The 17,565-nt window shown below is 37.1% G+C and overlaps 1 protein-coding gene across 1 annotated transcript; it reads left to right on the top strand.

Moving 5' to 3' along the window:
* Positions 1-2,684: 2,684 nt before the first annotated feature.
* On the top strand, positions 2,685-9,372 carry CBL (cystathionine beta-lyase). Its single transcript, XM_068485066.2, has 13 exons — positions 2,685-2,946; positions 3,356-3,545; positions 3,647-3,759; positions 4,302-4,372; positions 4,487-4,578; positions 5,218-5,305; positions 5,382-5,493; positions 6,582-6,678; positions 6,771-6,852; positions 7,742-7,859; positions 8,071-8,178; positions 8,257-8,359; positions 8,812-9,372. Exons 1-13 carry the CDS (start codon positions 2,878-2,880, stop codon positions 8,985-8,987), a joined length of 1,419 nt encoding a protein of 472 aa, XP_068341167.2. The 5' UTR covers positions 2,685-2,877; the 3' UTR covers positions 8,988-9,372.
* The last annotated feature ends 8,193 nt before the right edge of the window (positions 9,373-17,565 follow it).

Genomic DNA, 17,565 nt, shown 5'->3' with positions numbered 1-17,565 from the left:
TTTTATAAGGTTAAGAGGCTTTTATAGAATGCCAAGACATCCCAGTAATGGAGCATTTATTTCAGAAGTTTTTTGCTGTTATTGGTCTCTTAAAGTGCCATATTCATCTCCATATTCAATTGTACTCTTTGAATCTCTCTCTACATCATAATCCATATTCAATTCTCCACTTTCAACACCATTTTGCCTTATTTACCCTCAAATGGCTCTAAAATACAGTTAACTGCATATTAACACAAAAGAGAGTAAAACGCAACCAGTTTAACTCAAAAATATCACAAAGAGACTAGGAATGGATGGTATAAAATGTATGAAGTACATGAGTTATCAAACATGCCTACAAGGATAGACGTACTTAAAGGACGTCAAGTTAACACCCCCGAAGGGTATGCTGCTCTTGTTGGACGGTTTGGCCGCTCATGTTGGACAGTTCGGTACACCCGTGGATAGCCAATCAATCTATCTTGGCCTAAACCATGACAGACCACTCGGTTGATAGGATTCACTTCCCTAGAAGAGGAAGATCACGAAACAAAATGATTTTATACTCGATCGTTGTCTCAATCATTTCCATCTCATGAGATTAATCTGAATTACTCCCGAGACGTGAAGTTCTTAGTCCAGTATACTAGTTTGGATGAGATAATGGAATTGGAATGAGATTAGCATCGATGATGTTTTCACTTATATGGTAACTATTGACATAAATGAAAAGCGACGATATCGAACCTTGTTCCGTTGATTAGCGACAACACAAACTGATTGGACAACCGAAATTACAATCCAAGTTAAATTCCTTACCGAAGTATGTTTGGACCTATCATTCCTACACTGCCCAAGGTAACCTTGTTTTGGACCTATCATTCCTACACTGCCCAAGGTAACCTTGTTGTGTTACAAGTGGGAAATGAAGCATAATGAGATGAATGAAATAGTGCAATATGATGCACATCTTACGGTGCTAGGTTTCTCTCAAACACCATGTGATTGATTGCAGCATTATGAAATGTGGTTATTGTTTCTCCATGGAGATATTGATACAAAGATTGACATGTAAGTTCCTGAAGAATTACATAGACTGACTCAAATAGTTCCAAACCACGGAACACTCTCAACTCGTTTGAGGCGTTCACTTACGGATTGAAGCAATCCGGCGGATATGGTATACCTGTCTAAGTGATTATTTGATTAGTCAAGGATATGAATTATGCCCTTGTGTGTTAAACTATGAAGTCATATTCCGAATTGCTAAAGTTATAGTTTATGTCGTTGACATGAATCTCACTAAGACTCTAGAAGAGCTTGAGAAAATTGCCTCGCATCTAAAAACGGAATTTGAGACGAAAGATCTTGGAAAACTTATTTATGCCTTGACTTGAAGTTAAAACATTGTTTTGACGATACTTTGATCTACCAATCAAACTACACCCCGAAGGTGTTACCTTTGAGTAAACCTATGATCTTCCATACACTATATGCAAATAAGATCCTTGAAGAGGTTATGGAATCTGAAATTCCATATCTAAGTTCAATTTTGTGATTTGTTGTACTTAACTCATTGTGTGAGATAAGACATCTCTTTCATTGTTGACCTATTGATAAAGATGCAGCACTGCGCTTACATGCAACCACTGAATTGGTATTAAAGACGTTTTTCCCTTACCCTGAAAGGTACTACGGATTTGGGCTAATCCCAACGCATCTCGAGCGGATTCGACCCCCTAATCCTCAGAATGATGCTTGCCTTGTTTGTTACGTTGACGCATGGTACTTATCAAACTCGCACAAGGCACATCCTCGAATGGTTATGTCTTTACCATTAGGGACATCGCAATATCTTGAGGTCCACGATATGACCTTAGTTACGAAATCTTTGAATCGTTCCAAGACTCACCTTGCTTCACTATGCCACATGTGAAACATGGTTGAGATATCTTGTTGAGCATATTCGAAGTACTTGTTGTTTTCATCCATCGTTGAGTCCCGACAATGATCCATGATGACTATGCCGCATGTATCAACCCGAACAAGACATGATACATCAAAGAAGCCAACACCAAGACATATTGAGTCTACATCTACGTCTACGTCTACATCTACATCAGTAAAGCAATAGGAGATTGAAGTCATGCAAGCCGATCCCAAACAACCTTGCTGACCTCTACACGACGTCACTACCGAAGTCAACCTTCTAGAAGCTTGTCCGAGGAATTGGTATGCCTAACTATTCATATGCAATGCTTATAGTTCTCATTTGGAAGTTCTATCAAACTTAGGGAGAGTATCCAGAAGTATACTTAGTTGATCTTAATGTACTATTTTTCCTACGATTAAGAGCATTTTTCCCACTGAGCCTTTATTTTACACACTCAAGGAGGAGTGTTGTAGTCTTATTAGATTAAGAATGTGATTGTGTAAATCCTAGTGTATCTAGAGATACATTGGAATATTCTCTAGGATTATATTTTATCCTATTAGAGTCTATGGGTAAGGATTTAACCTTCCTTACTACTATAAATAAAGGCACGATGTGGTGATACAATACACATATCACAATTACACATCTCTCTTCTCTCTATGTGCCGCACCCTCTCTCTTTGGCCTTTTGTTCAGTAAATTATGCCAACAATGTAACAGGATTTTTAGAGTGCCCCTTTCTTATTAGGTATTGAAAGATTCGACACGGGCACGTTGTCCACATTTCACATTTCACATACTCCACGAGTCCGTGATGTTGCAAGGGATTTGTAGTTGCAGTTGCACACGCGTTGAGTGAAACAGTCACTGAATATATTCTTATAAGTACAACCCTGCGAATGGCGGAAACTGTTCCCATTTCCACCGATCCTGCATTCCGCATTTTCTCAACCAACAGCAATGGCTGCTTCTTCTTCTCTCTCTTTTAGGTCTTTCTTCAGCTCCGTCGCCGCCGATTCCAATGACGCCGTAAGTGCTTCCACTCCCATTCTTGCTTTTGTGTTTTAGTATGTGTTTGGATGCCGAGAAAATGCACAAACTATTGCTGGGTTAGGGACGGATGTTTTTGAATGTGAGAGCTAGCATCCCAGCTCGCCTGACTTTTATCTCCTCCTGCCTTCTTATTGCCCCATTCCTGAAGTAGATTTAATTTGGGTAAATTCAATTTATGGTCCAGTTTAGGTGGTTCAGTTTGGAATTTGATTCAATGGTTTTAAATTAGGTTTATAATTTAGGATTTTACTGAAATTTGGATGTTTTTTAGGAGTATTTCAAGTATTTTCATTACATTTGTTATTGGTCCAATGTCTACAATAATTTACAGTCTAGTGGATCCTTAAAATTGGTTTACATCCAGTTCTAATTGGTGGATTTTTAGGGTTTAACGCCTGGGAATTTCGGACCAAGCTTTGTCGATTCCCGGGTCAGTTTTGGGTTCACAAAGGCAACCAAATCAAGGGGAAAGACGTTGTCCTGTGAGAATAAATTTCAATTCAAGTGTTCGGTGGACAGAGATATGGATCTGAGCACTTCAGCAATATCTGATGGTGTTGCAGACTGCGTAAATGGTTTGTGTGGCTCTTCTTTTGTTGTTGTTGTTGTTGTTGTTGTTGTTGTTGTTATGCTTCATATATAGTTCATGTTTGCTAGTCTGTTAAATATCTCACAGAAGTTGAGCCGAAAGAGCCAAGTATCTCAACTATGCTGATGAACTTTGAGAACAAGTTTGATCCGTTTGATGCAATGAATATGCCACTTTACCAAACAGCTACGTTTAAGCAGGTAACACACGGAGATGAAGATATAAGACTTGTTGCTAAGTTTTGTGTGGTCATGATTATTCTAACTGCTATAGTTGTTAATGGTAGTGAAGAGTTTAAAGTCATTATAGTTGAATGCTGCTTAGGGACATGATAAGCTATTGTAGGAGTGTTTTTAGTAGGAACTAATGTGTATGAATCTGACGTATTTTTAATGCACGGTGAGAATCTGGCGTGGGGTTGTTGTGAGGAACCATGGAAGTCATAACTTTATTCTCTTGTTTAAGGCATCAAGCTATGTTCTTACCGGTAGGGGGTAGGCCATTTCAGGCGAGTTGAAGAAAGAACTAATTTTTGAACATGTCTGAATGTTTGTATAAGTTTCTCTCTACTTATTATTCTTTGCATTCATAAGAGGAGGGTGCTTGTGCCCGTTGTTCAATTTTAGGCTTGAATATGTGTTCAAAGGCATCTTGATTGTGGGAGAAATCTCTGGCTTGTGATGTCTTTGTTAGATGATATTCTGTAACTGAGTTTCATATTAGTTATGTCTTCAATATGTAGCCTTCAGCAACAGAAAATGGTGCTTATGATTATACTAGAAGTGGAAATCCCACACGGGATGCCTTGGAAAGGTCTGATTTTACTTTGTTGAACGTTAAATGCTGTTCAAGTCGATTTGACAACTCTTGAATGTTTTATATTCTTATTTCTCTACATTTGTTAGCTTTCATTCCTTTGTATTTCAGCCTTTTGGCAAAGCTTGATAAAGCAGATCGAGCATTTTGTTTCACTAGTGGAATGGCTGCTTTGGCGGCTGTTGCTCATCTTTTAGGAACAGGTATTATTTTCAACTATAGTACCTTTTAATGTTGTATAGATTAGTTTAGTTACTACATTGAAGTAAGAGTGTCAGTTACACTATACACGTACTCCCTTAATACACCTCAAAATTCATCAGATACTTGGATTGGAACATGATAAATAATTAAACGTGTAAGGGATTTACCTATCAGAAAATGTATATACAAATGATTCAGGCTTTGAGGTCGTTCGAAATGTAAGTGTACATGGGAAAACGCAAATAAAACATATATAAGAAAAACGAAGGAAAAAGATAAGTCATACTTGTCCCTGAAAAATAGATGGTACGGATGATTGAAATAAAATCTGCAGATGGGCACCGTAATAGGGCCAGTCCTTGTGCAGCACAAGATCACCCTGAACTCTGAACTCATAAAGTGCAGCCCCCAAAGTTCTGGGCGATATGGTTTTGAGCTAGTTAGGCCGGATTAAGAGTCCTGATTTTTATCTTGCAAAGGGTTTTTAGCAGTTATTCTGTAGAAATCACATTAGCTGGACTAAATTTTGTTGTTAAGACCTTGCTCTGAGCAAGTTAGTTTTGTATGCGAGTACTCAAATAAATTTCATTTCTTTTTGGAAGCTGTCTGAATAGTCAATGGTAATGATGCCATTTTAGGTGAGGAGATTGTTGCAGGAGACGACATTTATGGAGGTTCTGATCGGTTGCTATCACAAGTAGTTCCAAAGACTGGAGTTGTGGTGAAGTTAGTATGATTTTCTCCTGTTCTTATATTCATTCACTTTGATTGAACTCTGAAATTATAATGATTTACCAATCAGACGAGTGAACACAAGTGATTTAGATGAGGTTGCATCTGCTATTGGCCCCTGGACAAAGCTTGTGTGGCTGGAGAGTCCCACCAATCCTCGACAAATGATTTCTGATATTCGTGTAAGATATTTATATCCTACCACTAGACAAGCTCACAAGTGACGGAGATTTTTTTATATTATTATTAGTATCTTTTTATATATGACAATATTTGATGCTTGATTGTTGGTATGATGTTTGCGAATAAATATCCATTTTCTTATGATGATCTAGGAAGTCAACTACCCTTTGAGGTTGTATTGTAAAATATGTTGCAAAGCAATAGTATTTGTCTTTAGGAGTATAGAATTTTGTAAATGATATACAACGATATAGAAGTTGAATAAATACTATTTAATCAAGTCCTTCGAGCTTCATATTATTTTTCCATCCCAAAACTTTTAGTGCTTGCTTTTCAGTTCATCAAAACTCTTGGCCCAATATGCAATGTGGTGCTTAAATTTTTGTGGCAATCTTGAATCTTCTGATCCTTGTGCTCTAATAGTGAAGTTGTATAAGAACAACTGGGAACTTTCTTTGTGCTTTTATGCCCAGGTTCCATGTACTTGGATATAAATTTATAGATATAATTTCCCTAAATTAGCTTTACGTTAGTAACCAAACAAGTCGTACCATGTAGAGTGTTAGGTTCATCCATAAATTCTTAAAAATATGACCTGAATACAAAAATATTGATAAGCAACTAACCCGGCCATTCTACTTGAATGGGTATCATATTGCATGTAACTAAAGCAATTCGGGGGTGCTATGGTATAGTAGAAGGGTTATATAAAATTCTGGCCTTAAATCTTGAAAACTAAAGGAAAATAGCCTGCGGGTTCAATAGAAGTTTGAAACAAGACCCATGGGTCACCACCACCACCCAAATGTAATGCAAAGTATAATAAGTGCCTAACTCTTTTTTATTCTATATTTGCGTTGATGCTGGGGCATATTGCTGATAGATGATGCAATAGCACTGCTGCTCACTTCTTTCGTTTAGTGATTTTCACCATTGATTGGATATACATCATAAAGTTTCTTGATCTTTTCTGTAATAACTTTGATTTCAATATCTGTCTTAATTTCTTTTGTTAACAAAATTAGGATGAGTACAACAGGGTGCTATCTTCTAAAGAAAATTTTGTTTCATGCCTATCCCTTGACAGAAAATAGCAGAGATGGCTCATGCACATGGTGCTATTGTGTTAGTGGATAACAGTATAATGTCTCCTGTATTGTCACAGCCACTGGATCTCGGAGCAGGTATAGAAAATAAGCTGCCAACTTCCAAGATTTTGCAAACTACAAATCCTTTTCAATTGTTATTGATTTTTGTTCGTCTATCATTCTTCCAGACATTGTTATGCACTCGGCCACAAAGTTTATTGCTGGACACAGTGATGTCATGGCAGGTGTTTTAGCTGTTAAAGGCGATAGGTTGAGCCTCTTACTCTATCTTTACCATTGCTTTTATGTCTTACTAGCCTTCATGCACGAGCTCACGCGTGTGCAGAAGGTTTTTTTTTTTGAATCACGGCATGGTAGGTGCGACTTACACGTTTTAAATGTATTTATATGAGTAAATTGACAAAAGGAAAGTCAAATATTTAAAGTAAATGAATAATTCATAAACCAATTAAAGCAGCTAAATTCACATAATAAAATCGGTCTCTATAGAATTTACATTAAGAATAGAGAAAATAATATTTAATAAACAATTGATTGAATTATATTATTGCTAGCTTATTGTGAGGCTAAGCTCACCTCCTTTCCCCTTTGTGTAGATAACATCGTTTATTTAAAAATAAAAAAAACAATCATTTGACAATTAATTTAAGGGGACTTTAAAGAAAAGCTCCCGGTACTGTTAACTTTAACGAAAAAACACATTTTTACACTAAAAAGTCAATCATAATACTATTTACTTTACCTTTTATTTTGTCCTTATGGTTAAAACTCAAAAGTTTTCAAGCCCTTTTCATTAGTTTTCCTTTAATTGAATCACATTATTATTTGTGTGCGAAAGACCTTTGACAACTTATTTAATCACATTGTTATCCGTGTGCGAAAAACTTTTTTTATTCTTTTATCTCTTCCCACTTATATTTATATTATATTTTATAATGATCAAACTACCAAATTACCCTTGCATTATTTGATATATTATATTGGGCTGCTTTTGGATTTTTTTGGTTGAGGGGCAATTTTGTCCTAATTGTTTTGTCGAATGGCGTGACCCCAAATTTTTGTTGGCATGCGTGGGGCGCTGGCTTTCTATGATATAGATATCCATACCTGACTTCCTACTTGTTTCCACTGTTAATAGCTTGGCGAAACAGCTATATTTCCTACAAAATGCAGAAGGCTCTGGATTAGCTCCATTTGACTGTTGGGTCTGTTTACGAGGAATTAAGACAATGGCCTTGCGTGTTGAGAAGCAACAGGTGTAGTTTCGATTGCGCTTGTAATTGTGCCATTTCAGATATCATACGTTTATCATTCTAGGATATAGATACTACATATGCTCTCTTTTCTACTGTTTTTGCAATGAAAGATTAGTGAGTTTTGTTGCAGGCTCTGTGAAAGATTTGGCTTTCCCCAAAATTTTACTGATTAGAATCTGCTGTATTTCTAATGCTTCTGCACATTTGGCAGGATAATGCTCAAAAAATTGCTGAGTTCCTCGCTTCCCATCCACGAGTGACACAAGTTAATTACGCTGGGCTTTCTGGTCACCCTGGACGTGCCTTGCATTATTCTCAGGTATGAACCTCAATAAAATTGTAGATTCATAACTCAACACGATCAGTTTTTCCAGATTCTCATACACACCTCTTTCAGGCAAGGGGTGCAGGATCTGTATTGAGTTTTCTGACAGGTTCATTGTCACTATCAAAGCATATTGTCGAGACTACCAAATACTTCAGTATAACTGTCAGTTTTGGTAATAATTCCTACTCAATTATCAGCTTTCCATTGTTCTGACAAATAGTGCACCGATATTTGTGAGTGGTAGATAGTGAGAACCGTGTCAAAAAGGTTTGTCTTTTCTATTAAATATGAATAGAGATGAAAGGGGAAGGTTCAATAGGAAAACTGATTCCGAAGGCAGACTGCACTCACGACTAGTGCATGTGTACTATGTAAATCTCTTCGTGTATAATGCGATGCATTATAATACATGATTACTTGTAGATAGACATACTGTTGATTTGCAGTGTTTTTATTCAAAACATGTGTATTTGAAAGCTCTTTTGATTATCATCACCATTACTGATGCTATTGTTTTTATGTTTTGTTCTATTAGTGAGTAATCTTGAGCATCAACATTGTTGGGTGAGAATCATGCAAAACAATTCTATAATTAAGCTGACCTTAGATTGCTTATAATTACAGGGAGTGTGAAGTCCCTTATAAGCCTGCCGTGCTTCATGTCTCATGCAAGCATACCATCTGCAGTGCGTGAGGCCAGAGGCCTATCTGAAGATCTTGTTCGTATTTCTGTGGGGATCGAGGATGTGAATGATCTGATTGCTGATTTGGACCATGCACTTAAAACTGGCCCTCTGTAGTTGCCCAAGGGTTATGACTGGCAGCCTTGAATTGGCATAATGATATCTGCCCGCCGCGAACGGGTTACAGAGCAATAGGTAACTAGTCATTCTGATTTTCGTTGCTCCCAAACAGTGGACAATAATTTTATTTTGGTTTAGTTGATCGGCTACGCAGTTGTTAGTTGAGAATGCATGTTTATTTTGGTTTAGTTGTACAGGCGTGGTGAATCGATCATAGATACTACTTCTCCTCCATATATTAAAAGAAATTAGACAAAAATAGGACATTTTCTTAATCTTAGGATTAAAATAGGATTTTTCGAATATGCACACGTCATGCACAACAATCGGACAGAAATATGATTTGTCTTGCACCTTGAAATGACCAAATTGCCTTCGTATATTTGTGTTATTTCCTCCCATTTTTTTATTTATCTCTCTCTCTCTCTCTCTCTCTCTCTCTCTCTCTCTCTCTCTCTCTCTCTCTCTCTCTCTCTCTCAAATTGATATTTATTGGATGTTCTTAGATTAGTGAAAGACAATGGACAACCCAGTTGGAAGATTTGATTTATCTGGAGATTGGGGAATGAACATATTTCATGCTTGCAGATTAGGGATTTCTTCCTCAAATCATCTTCTTCCCCAAATTCAAAATTCCATTCAAAACCCATCTAGGACAAAACTAATCTGGAGTCCAAAAAAATTTCAAATGTCGAAGAAAATCCATTATGAAAAACTAAAAAAGCCATTTTTTTTGTTGCAATCTCTCTCTCCCCTCCACCGATGGATGCCTTCTCCTTCTAAGTTCAAAGAAAATCTAAAATTTGTTATCTGTACCAATACGTGCAATGACGTTGGTTTTGTTGTGGACGTGCATTGTGCAATTAACGACGTTGGGGGATATGTGAGGGCCTAGATTCTGGAAATCCCTTAGAGATCTGTAGTTTATAATTCTTTGACCTAAACCTAGATTTTGGAAATCTTATTAATAATCATCTCTTTCCAGTGACATGCACACGACATAAACACGACATGCATAGGACATAGACATGATATGCTCACAGCTCTCTCTTCGAAATTAGAAAAATGACTTCATCACCTGTGACGTCACCACCATATACACTATAAGCATACCATATGCATAGTACACGCACATGATATGCACAGAACTGGAGATCGAGCAACGAGTAGCTTTTCTCATTAATAAGAAAATTTAACGGGATCCTATTGGTATAGTGGATACAATTAAAATATAATTGTTATGTATATAAAGTTACAGTGGCAGTTTGAAAAGTCATGTTACGTATATCAATCACTGCTTAACCGTGCACGTGGAAAATATGATCCTCGTTGTCGTTATTTCTTGGACACGCATGACCCTTAACGACCTCTAAGCTTTTTCTTAATTTTGTTTCTTGCCGAGGCTAACTAGGTTGTGGTCATACTCGCTAAATTCCGGACCACAACATATTTGCATCCTAACTAGCGAATATTCCCACTCCTCATATTAAGATGTAGTGATGTTCATTATATGCACACCACATGCACATTACGGAGAAAGTTTCATAGAATTCTACAATTGAACACTTGAAATAGAAATTGTTCCATCCCAATTTTGTAGCACGTCAAAACTTGAAATTTATTCCACAACCCATAAGCCCTAACATCAAACACAAACCCTAAATTAACTTCTAAGTATTAATTCATCTTACAAACAACTCATCTATTCCATAAACCATTGATGAAGAAACTTGGAACTAAACACCCTACCTTACTATACCTGCCGAAAGTTTAGTCATCGAAAAAAAATGGAACTTTCCGGCCAAAACAGAAAATATGGTACAAAATTCAGCTCACTATTCTCACCTCTCTCTCGCATCCCTTTGTTCAAAGTTAGAGGTATGAGGTCAACCCAAAATCTAGCTCACTCTTCTTACCTCTCTTTGGACTTCCCTTTCTTTGAAATTGGAGCTCAGAGATCTAAGCTCAATCCAGAAACCCAAAGTTCCCAAAGCTCTCTTGACATCCATTTCTTCTAAATGATAAAAGTGATGCAATGGGCTGATGATTTTTAGTATTTATATGTCGGTATTTTAGTAATTTTGGTTTTGTGTATGGTGTGCATAGCCGGTTTGTCTTATTTTTGTCCCAAGATTAAGAACATGTCATATTTCTGGTTATTTCCCTATATTACCCTATCACGCAGTCGCAGTACGTACCATCAAACTCTCTCTCTCCGTAACCCTCGCCCTCTCTAACCTACCTATTCTAGTATATATATGGTAGCTTTTGATCTCCCGTTGGGTTACAAGTTTCATCCAAGAGATGAGGAATTAGTAGGATACTCTCCTTATAACAAGGTTTCGGGCGCATCATTTAGGTATGAGCATGTTGTTCCCGAGGTCGACCTCTGTGGTAGCATATAGGCCAAAGACATATGGAATAACAATCGCGGATAGAATTTAGAAAGGGATGAAGACCTTTACTTCTTCACCAAACTGAAGCCAACGAGTACAACCAAGGTCGGTAAGGGATCTGTGTAGCTTGCACGATAGGGTCAGGGACAGGCACGGCGAGAACTCAGGGACCAAAGTCAAAGATCCCAAGACTAAGGAGACGATAGGTATATGGAAAATGTTTAACAGCAGGAATACTAAATATCCTCAAGAAAACGATTGTTGGATTATGCACGCGTTTAGTCTTAACCATAAACCGTTCATGCACATTAAATCAAGTTCAAGTGGTCGTCAAGATGATGTCGGTGAATATGTAAACTGTCGGATTTGAAAGAATTATGACAGAAAGAGAAAGGCAGAAGACCGGTATCATGACTGTGACGAGGCTAGTCGAGTAGTAAAATCCTAGAGGCATGCAACAAGATTCAAAGGCAATTAGAGAATATTGTTAAGGAGGTTAATATTGTTCACTACACTTAGCAGCCGCGGCAGGAGCAGAATAATTATAATATGAATGCGACTAGTGTTGATGTGTAAATTGAAGAACTAAGTTGAAGATGATTACAAGTTTTAATTATGTAATACTGCAGCTCATAGGCTGAGCTTATCTAATTAAAGTGTAATTAGTTTGTTAAATCTCATAGGGCTTGATGAGTGACAATTGTTCTAATCTCAGTATAGTATAGGATGAATGACTGAGATTGAAACTTGAGTTGTATCACTCTCCCTCTTCTCTCTAACGGTCATATTTTGCCTTGTATGAGCTCATATGCTCAGTGTGCCCAGGTTTTATGGAATGCAATGCATAGTCATATTCTTTATGATTTATGAATGAAAATTTTCTTTTTTCTTCTTCGAGTTTTTGTACATTTCTTTATAGCTTTCAGCACCATTTCTTCCTAATTTTATATTTGAGAACCATCACTAACATGGCATCAGAATTAGGTTGGGTTTGAATTTATGGGCATCGTATCTTTGAAGGATTGAGCTTTAATTCATGGCAAAAGCTCATACAATGATTCGAGTTCGTATTTGTGATCTAAGTCTAACATGGCTAGATCTAGAGGAGGAGAACTCAAAGCGCCAATTTTCAATGGCGAGAATTTTGATTTCTGAAAAATCAAAATGAAAACATTTTTCCGATCACACGAGCTTTAGAATTTGGTTGAAAAGGGTTTTGATACTCCAACAAAGAAGGAGAAGGAGTTCACAGACTCCGAGAATAAGCTGATGCGAGAAAATGTAGCCAAGGATGCCAGAGCACTTGGAATCATCCAAGGCACAATTTCTGATCAAATTTTCTTGAGGATTGCAACACAAGAAAGTGCAAAGGCTTCTTGGGACATTCTGAAACAAGAATTTGTTGGTGATAAACAAGTATGGACTGTGAAACTTCAAAGTCTTAGGTGAGATTTTGAATATACTCATATAAATAAAGATGAATCATTCTCTTGTGTATTTGGCTAAACTGTTTGATTTGATTAACCAAATGAGAAGCTATAGTGAAGATCTGAGTAATAAAAAAATAGTGGAGAAACTGTTAATTAGTTTGCCTATGACAGTATTATATCTGTGATAGAAAATACTAAGGATCTGGAGACCAAAAATGCTCAGGATGTGGAAGGTTATTAGCAAAGACTTGATAGGCATGGTGAGAGAAGCACAGAAAAGCTATAGTGAAGATCTGAGTAATAAAAAAATAGTGGAGAAACTGTTAATTAGTTTGCCTATGACAGTATTATATCTGTGATAGAAAATACTAAGGATCTAGAGACCAAAAATGCTCAGGATGTGGAAGGTTATTAGCAAAGACTTGATAGGCATGGTGAGAGTAGCACAGAAAAGGCATTTGCTAGCTTGAACATTGCATCTAAGCCAAACAAGTTTAATGGTCAAGCTAACAATGGCAAATATCAAAAGAGTTTTAAGCCAAAAGGAAAACAGTGGAGTAATAAGGCTGATTAGAGCAATGAGGCTATTGTTCTTGTGAAAAATGATGCAAACAATACTAGAGATAAATGTGATAAATGTAAGTTTTGTGATGAACTTCATTATGGAGAATGTTGGGTTAAAAACAAAGTTAAATGTCACAAGTGCAATAAGATTGGTCATGTTGCTAGGTATTGCAATTTGAACAAGTTTCAAAGTAATCTGGTGGTCAATGTGAATGTGTTTGGAGCATGGTTATTTTCTTCTGTTTGGAGACTATAGAGTGGATGTGTTTGATGACAAATTTCTAAGTAATCTGGTGGTCAATGTGAAACAAAAGAAAAATAGATGTTTTCGTTTGATCTTCAATACAAACAAGGAGCTTGCATTGAGTAGTGTGCAAGAATGTGCAAAAATGTGGCACATAAAACATGGTCATCTAAATTTCAGGAGCCTCAAGTTATTGCAAAATCAAGGAATAGTGTTGGGGCTGCCTAAAATCCAAGATAGTGAAGATGTGTCTCAAGGGTATGTACTTGGGAAGCATCACAGAGAGTCATTCCCTTAGGAAACTACTATGAGAGCACAAGAACCACTTGAATTGGTGCATGCAAATGTTTGTGGACATATGCAAGTTCCAACCATAAGTAGAAACAAGTATTTCCTCACATTCATTGATGATTATTCAAGAAAGTGTTGGATCTACTTTATGAGGAATAAATCAGAAGTATTTAGGATATTCAAGAAGTTTCGAGCCATGGTTGAACTGCAATGTGGTTACTAAAGAAGCTGAGAACTGATAAGGATGGAGAATTCACTTCCATTGAATTTAATGCATTTTGTGAATCAATTGGGATGGAAAGGCAGCTCACTGTGTCCTACACTCCATAGCAAAATAGAGTTGTCGAAAGAACGGAACTATAGTGGAAATGGCTAAGAGCATTCTGCATGAAAATGAACTACCCTATAAGCTATGGGAAGGGGCAGTCAACACTGCTATTTATCTATTGAACAGGCGTCCTACAAGTGCATTAAACAGTGTTACACCATTTAAGGCTTTACAATGGAAGAAAACCTGGGATTAAACACCTCAGGGGTATTTGGTTCTGTGTGCTATTCTCTAACACTATGAAATCTAAGACATAAACTGTAAGAGTCAAGTGCAACAAGGATCTTCATTGGATATGGTTCATGTGAGAAGGGATAGAAAATTCTCAATCCTGTTACAATGAAGGTGATTATGTCCAGAGATGTAATATTTGATGAGAATGGAAAGTGGAATTGGGAGGAAAACGAAGTAAAAGAGGTATGTGTTCCTCTAATTTCACTTGAGTATAGAGAAACTAGTGAAGGTGAAACTGGTGTGAGACAAGCAATGCTTAAGACCTCAACCAATTCAATATCTCCCATCTCTTGTGAAACATATAGTGCTCAGAGCACAATTGTGCAAATGAGTTCTGTTGATACACAAGCCTTTGATTCAACTCCTTTAAATTGGAGAAATCTCCTTGAAGTGTATGAGCACTGCAATTTATGCATTGTTGAACCTGAGAACTTTGATAATGCTGCACAAGATGATGCTTGGAAAGTTGCAATGCAGGAGAAGATTAACATGATTGAAAAGAACTAGACCTAGGAATTGGTAAAAATACCATTTAACAAACCAGTGATTGGAGTGGAGTTGGTATATAAGACTAAGTTGAACTTAGATGGGTCAGTTTAGAAAAACAAAGCAAGGTTAGTGGCAAAAGGCTATACACAGAAGCTTGGAGTGGATTATGATGAGACATTTGAACCTGTTCCAAGGCTAGACACTATATGAACACTGATTGCTTTTGCTACAAAGAATAATTGGCAGCTGTTTTAATTGGATGTTAAATCTTCATTTTTGAATGGGTACTTCAAGAAGAGTTGTATATGGATCAGCCAGAGGGTTTTGTTGCCAAATGATAAGAGGATAAGATGGATAGACTTCACAAAGCACTCTATGGGCTGAAACAAGCACCAAGGCTTGGTATGAGGAAATTGATTCTTATTTTGAAGAATGTGGGTTCAAGAAGAGCAGCAATGAAGCAACTTTGCATACAAAGGGAAAATAAGGTGCAGGAATGCTCACAGTGTCAATTTATGTGGATGACATCATTTACACTGGGAGTAGTGTTGAATTGATGGAAGATTTCAACGTTGACATGATGAACAAGTATGAGATGATTGATTTGGGCCTGCTGCATCACTTTCTGGGAATAGGAGTTATGCAAACTGAATCTAGTATCTTCATTCACCAAAAGAAGTATGCCACTTCTCTTCTCAAAAAGTTTCTATTGCAGGACTGTAAACCAATTAGCATTCCTTTAGTTCCAAGTGACAAATTGAGAAAATATGATGAGAGTGAAGTTGCAGATGAAACTTGGTTCAGGAAAATAGTTGAAAGCTTAATGTATCTCACACTAGCCAGAGCTGATATCATGTATGCTTTTTGTCTACTTGCAAGATTCATGCACTATCCAACAAATAAGCACTATAGAACTGCTAAAAGAGTGCTAAGGTATATACAAGACACTTTAGATTATGGCTTGGAGTACAAGAAAAGTCAAGGAGCAATGTTGTTTGGATGCTGTGACCAGTGATTGGAGTGGATCTGAAAATGATATGAGAAGTACATTTGGGTATACTTTCACAATTGGAAGTGGAGTATTTTCTTGGTCCTCAGTCAAACAATATTATGTTGCACTATCCGCTGCAAAGGCAAGTATATTAGTGCTGCACAAGCCACAACATCTTGGTTGAGATTTGGATTGGAAGATCTTGGTGAAACACAAACTGTGGCAACACCACTGAATTGTGATAGCACTTCAACTATTGTCATCACCAAGAACCCTATTTTTCACCAAAAGACTAAACATGTCAAAATGAGGTATCACTTTATCAAGGAAGCTTTGCAAAATGAGATCACTAATTTGGAGTATTGTCCAACCAAAAAATAGGCGGCTGACATATTCACAAAGGCTCTAGCTAAAGATCAATTTTGCCATCTAAAAGAACTGTTAGGAGTGAAATCAATTCACAATTTAGAAGGAGTGTTGATGTGTAAATTAAAGAACTGATTTGAAGAAGATTACAAGTTTTAATTAGTGTAATACTGCTGGTCATAGGCTAAGCTTATTTGATTAAAGTGTAATTAGTTTGTTAAGTCTCATAGGGTTTGATGAGTGACAAGTGTTCTAATCTTAGTACAATATAGGATGAATGATTGAGATTGATACTTGAGTTGTATCACTCTCTCTCCTCTCTAACGGTCATATTTTGTCTTGTATGAGCTCATATGCTCAGTGTGCTTGAGTTTTATGGAATGCAATGCAGAGTCATATTCTCTGTAATTTTTGATCGAAAATTCTCCTTTTTCTTCTTCAAGTTTTATGTACATTCCTCCATAGCTTTCATCACCATTTCTTCCTAATTTTGTATCTGAGAACCGTCACTAACAACTAGTACTCTTAGTAGTACTTTTGGTGTGACTAATGTGGATCAGCCACATTATTACTGTTCGAGCAGGAATTTCGCTAGGAAGGGTCCCTGGCTCGAGCACACAGCTCCTCAAGGAGTTGGCACTTTGGTTGTTTGTCGGCCTCCTGCTTGTCGAGATGCTTCAAGAGGAGGACACAGTTAATTCTAAAAGGTGCTTTTGCGGGGCCTTAGGTGTAGGCCTTGAGGCTCACAATCAAAACTAACTGAGTGCGAATGCGTGCCATTGCCATCCCTGTATGACAGACGTAGAACAAGTGTATTTAATCTGATCACTTGCGCCCCAAGTTATTCTGACTTCTTGTTATCAAAGGATTGTCGTGGATAGGTTAAGTTCACATTAAGTTCTTGTCTATGCCTTGAGACCAAGGACTTTTAGTTCGTTATCTTGTATGCTTAACAGGTGAAGGTCCATATCTGATTAAGTCATCAATTTAATCTATTTCAATCGTCCTATGATGATAAAACCATTAAATGAACCAGATCTGAGAACTAATGAGGCTTTGAGTCATCAAAAGACTGGAAACAATTTGAATATAAACTGGGGAATGCATTATAACAACAGATCTATTAATTGAAAGACGAAACGAAGAGAGTCAGGCAAGATTTCAACTTGTCGGGCAAGGTTAAACGTCTTACGATCTTTTCTCTTGGCAGTTATGAAAGGATTGTATGTTAAAGGGGATGAC

The sequence above is a fragment of the Pyrus communis genome, chromosome 12 (assembly GCF_041283825.1).
Source record: "Pyrus communis isolate YQ-2024b chromosome 12, ASM4128382v1, whole genome shotgun sequence".
Taxonomy (NCBI): domain Eukaryota; kingdom Viridiplantae; phylum Streptophyta; class Magnoliopsida; order Rosales; family Rosaceae; genus Pyrus; species Pyrus communis.
Note: the sequence above shows the minus strand (reverse complement) of the source record. Positions and strands in the feature narration are given on the sequence as shown.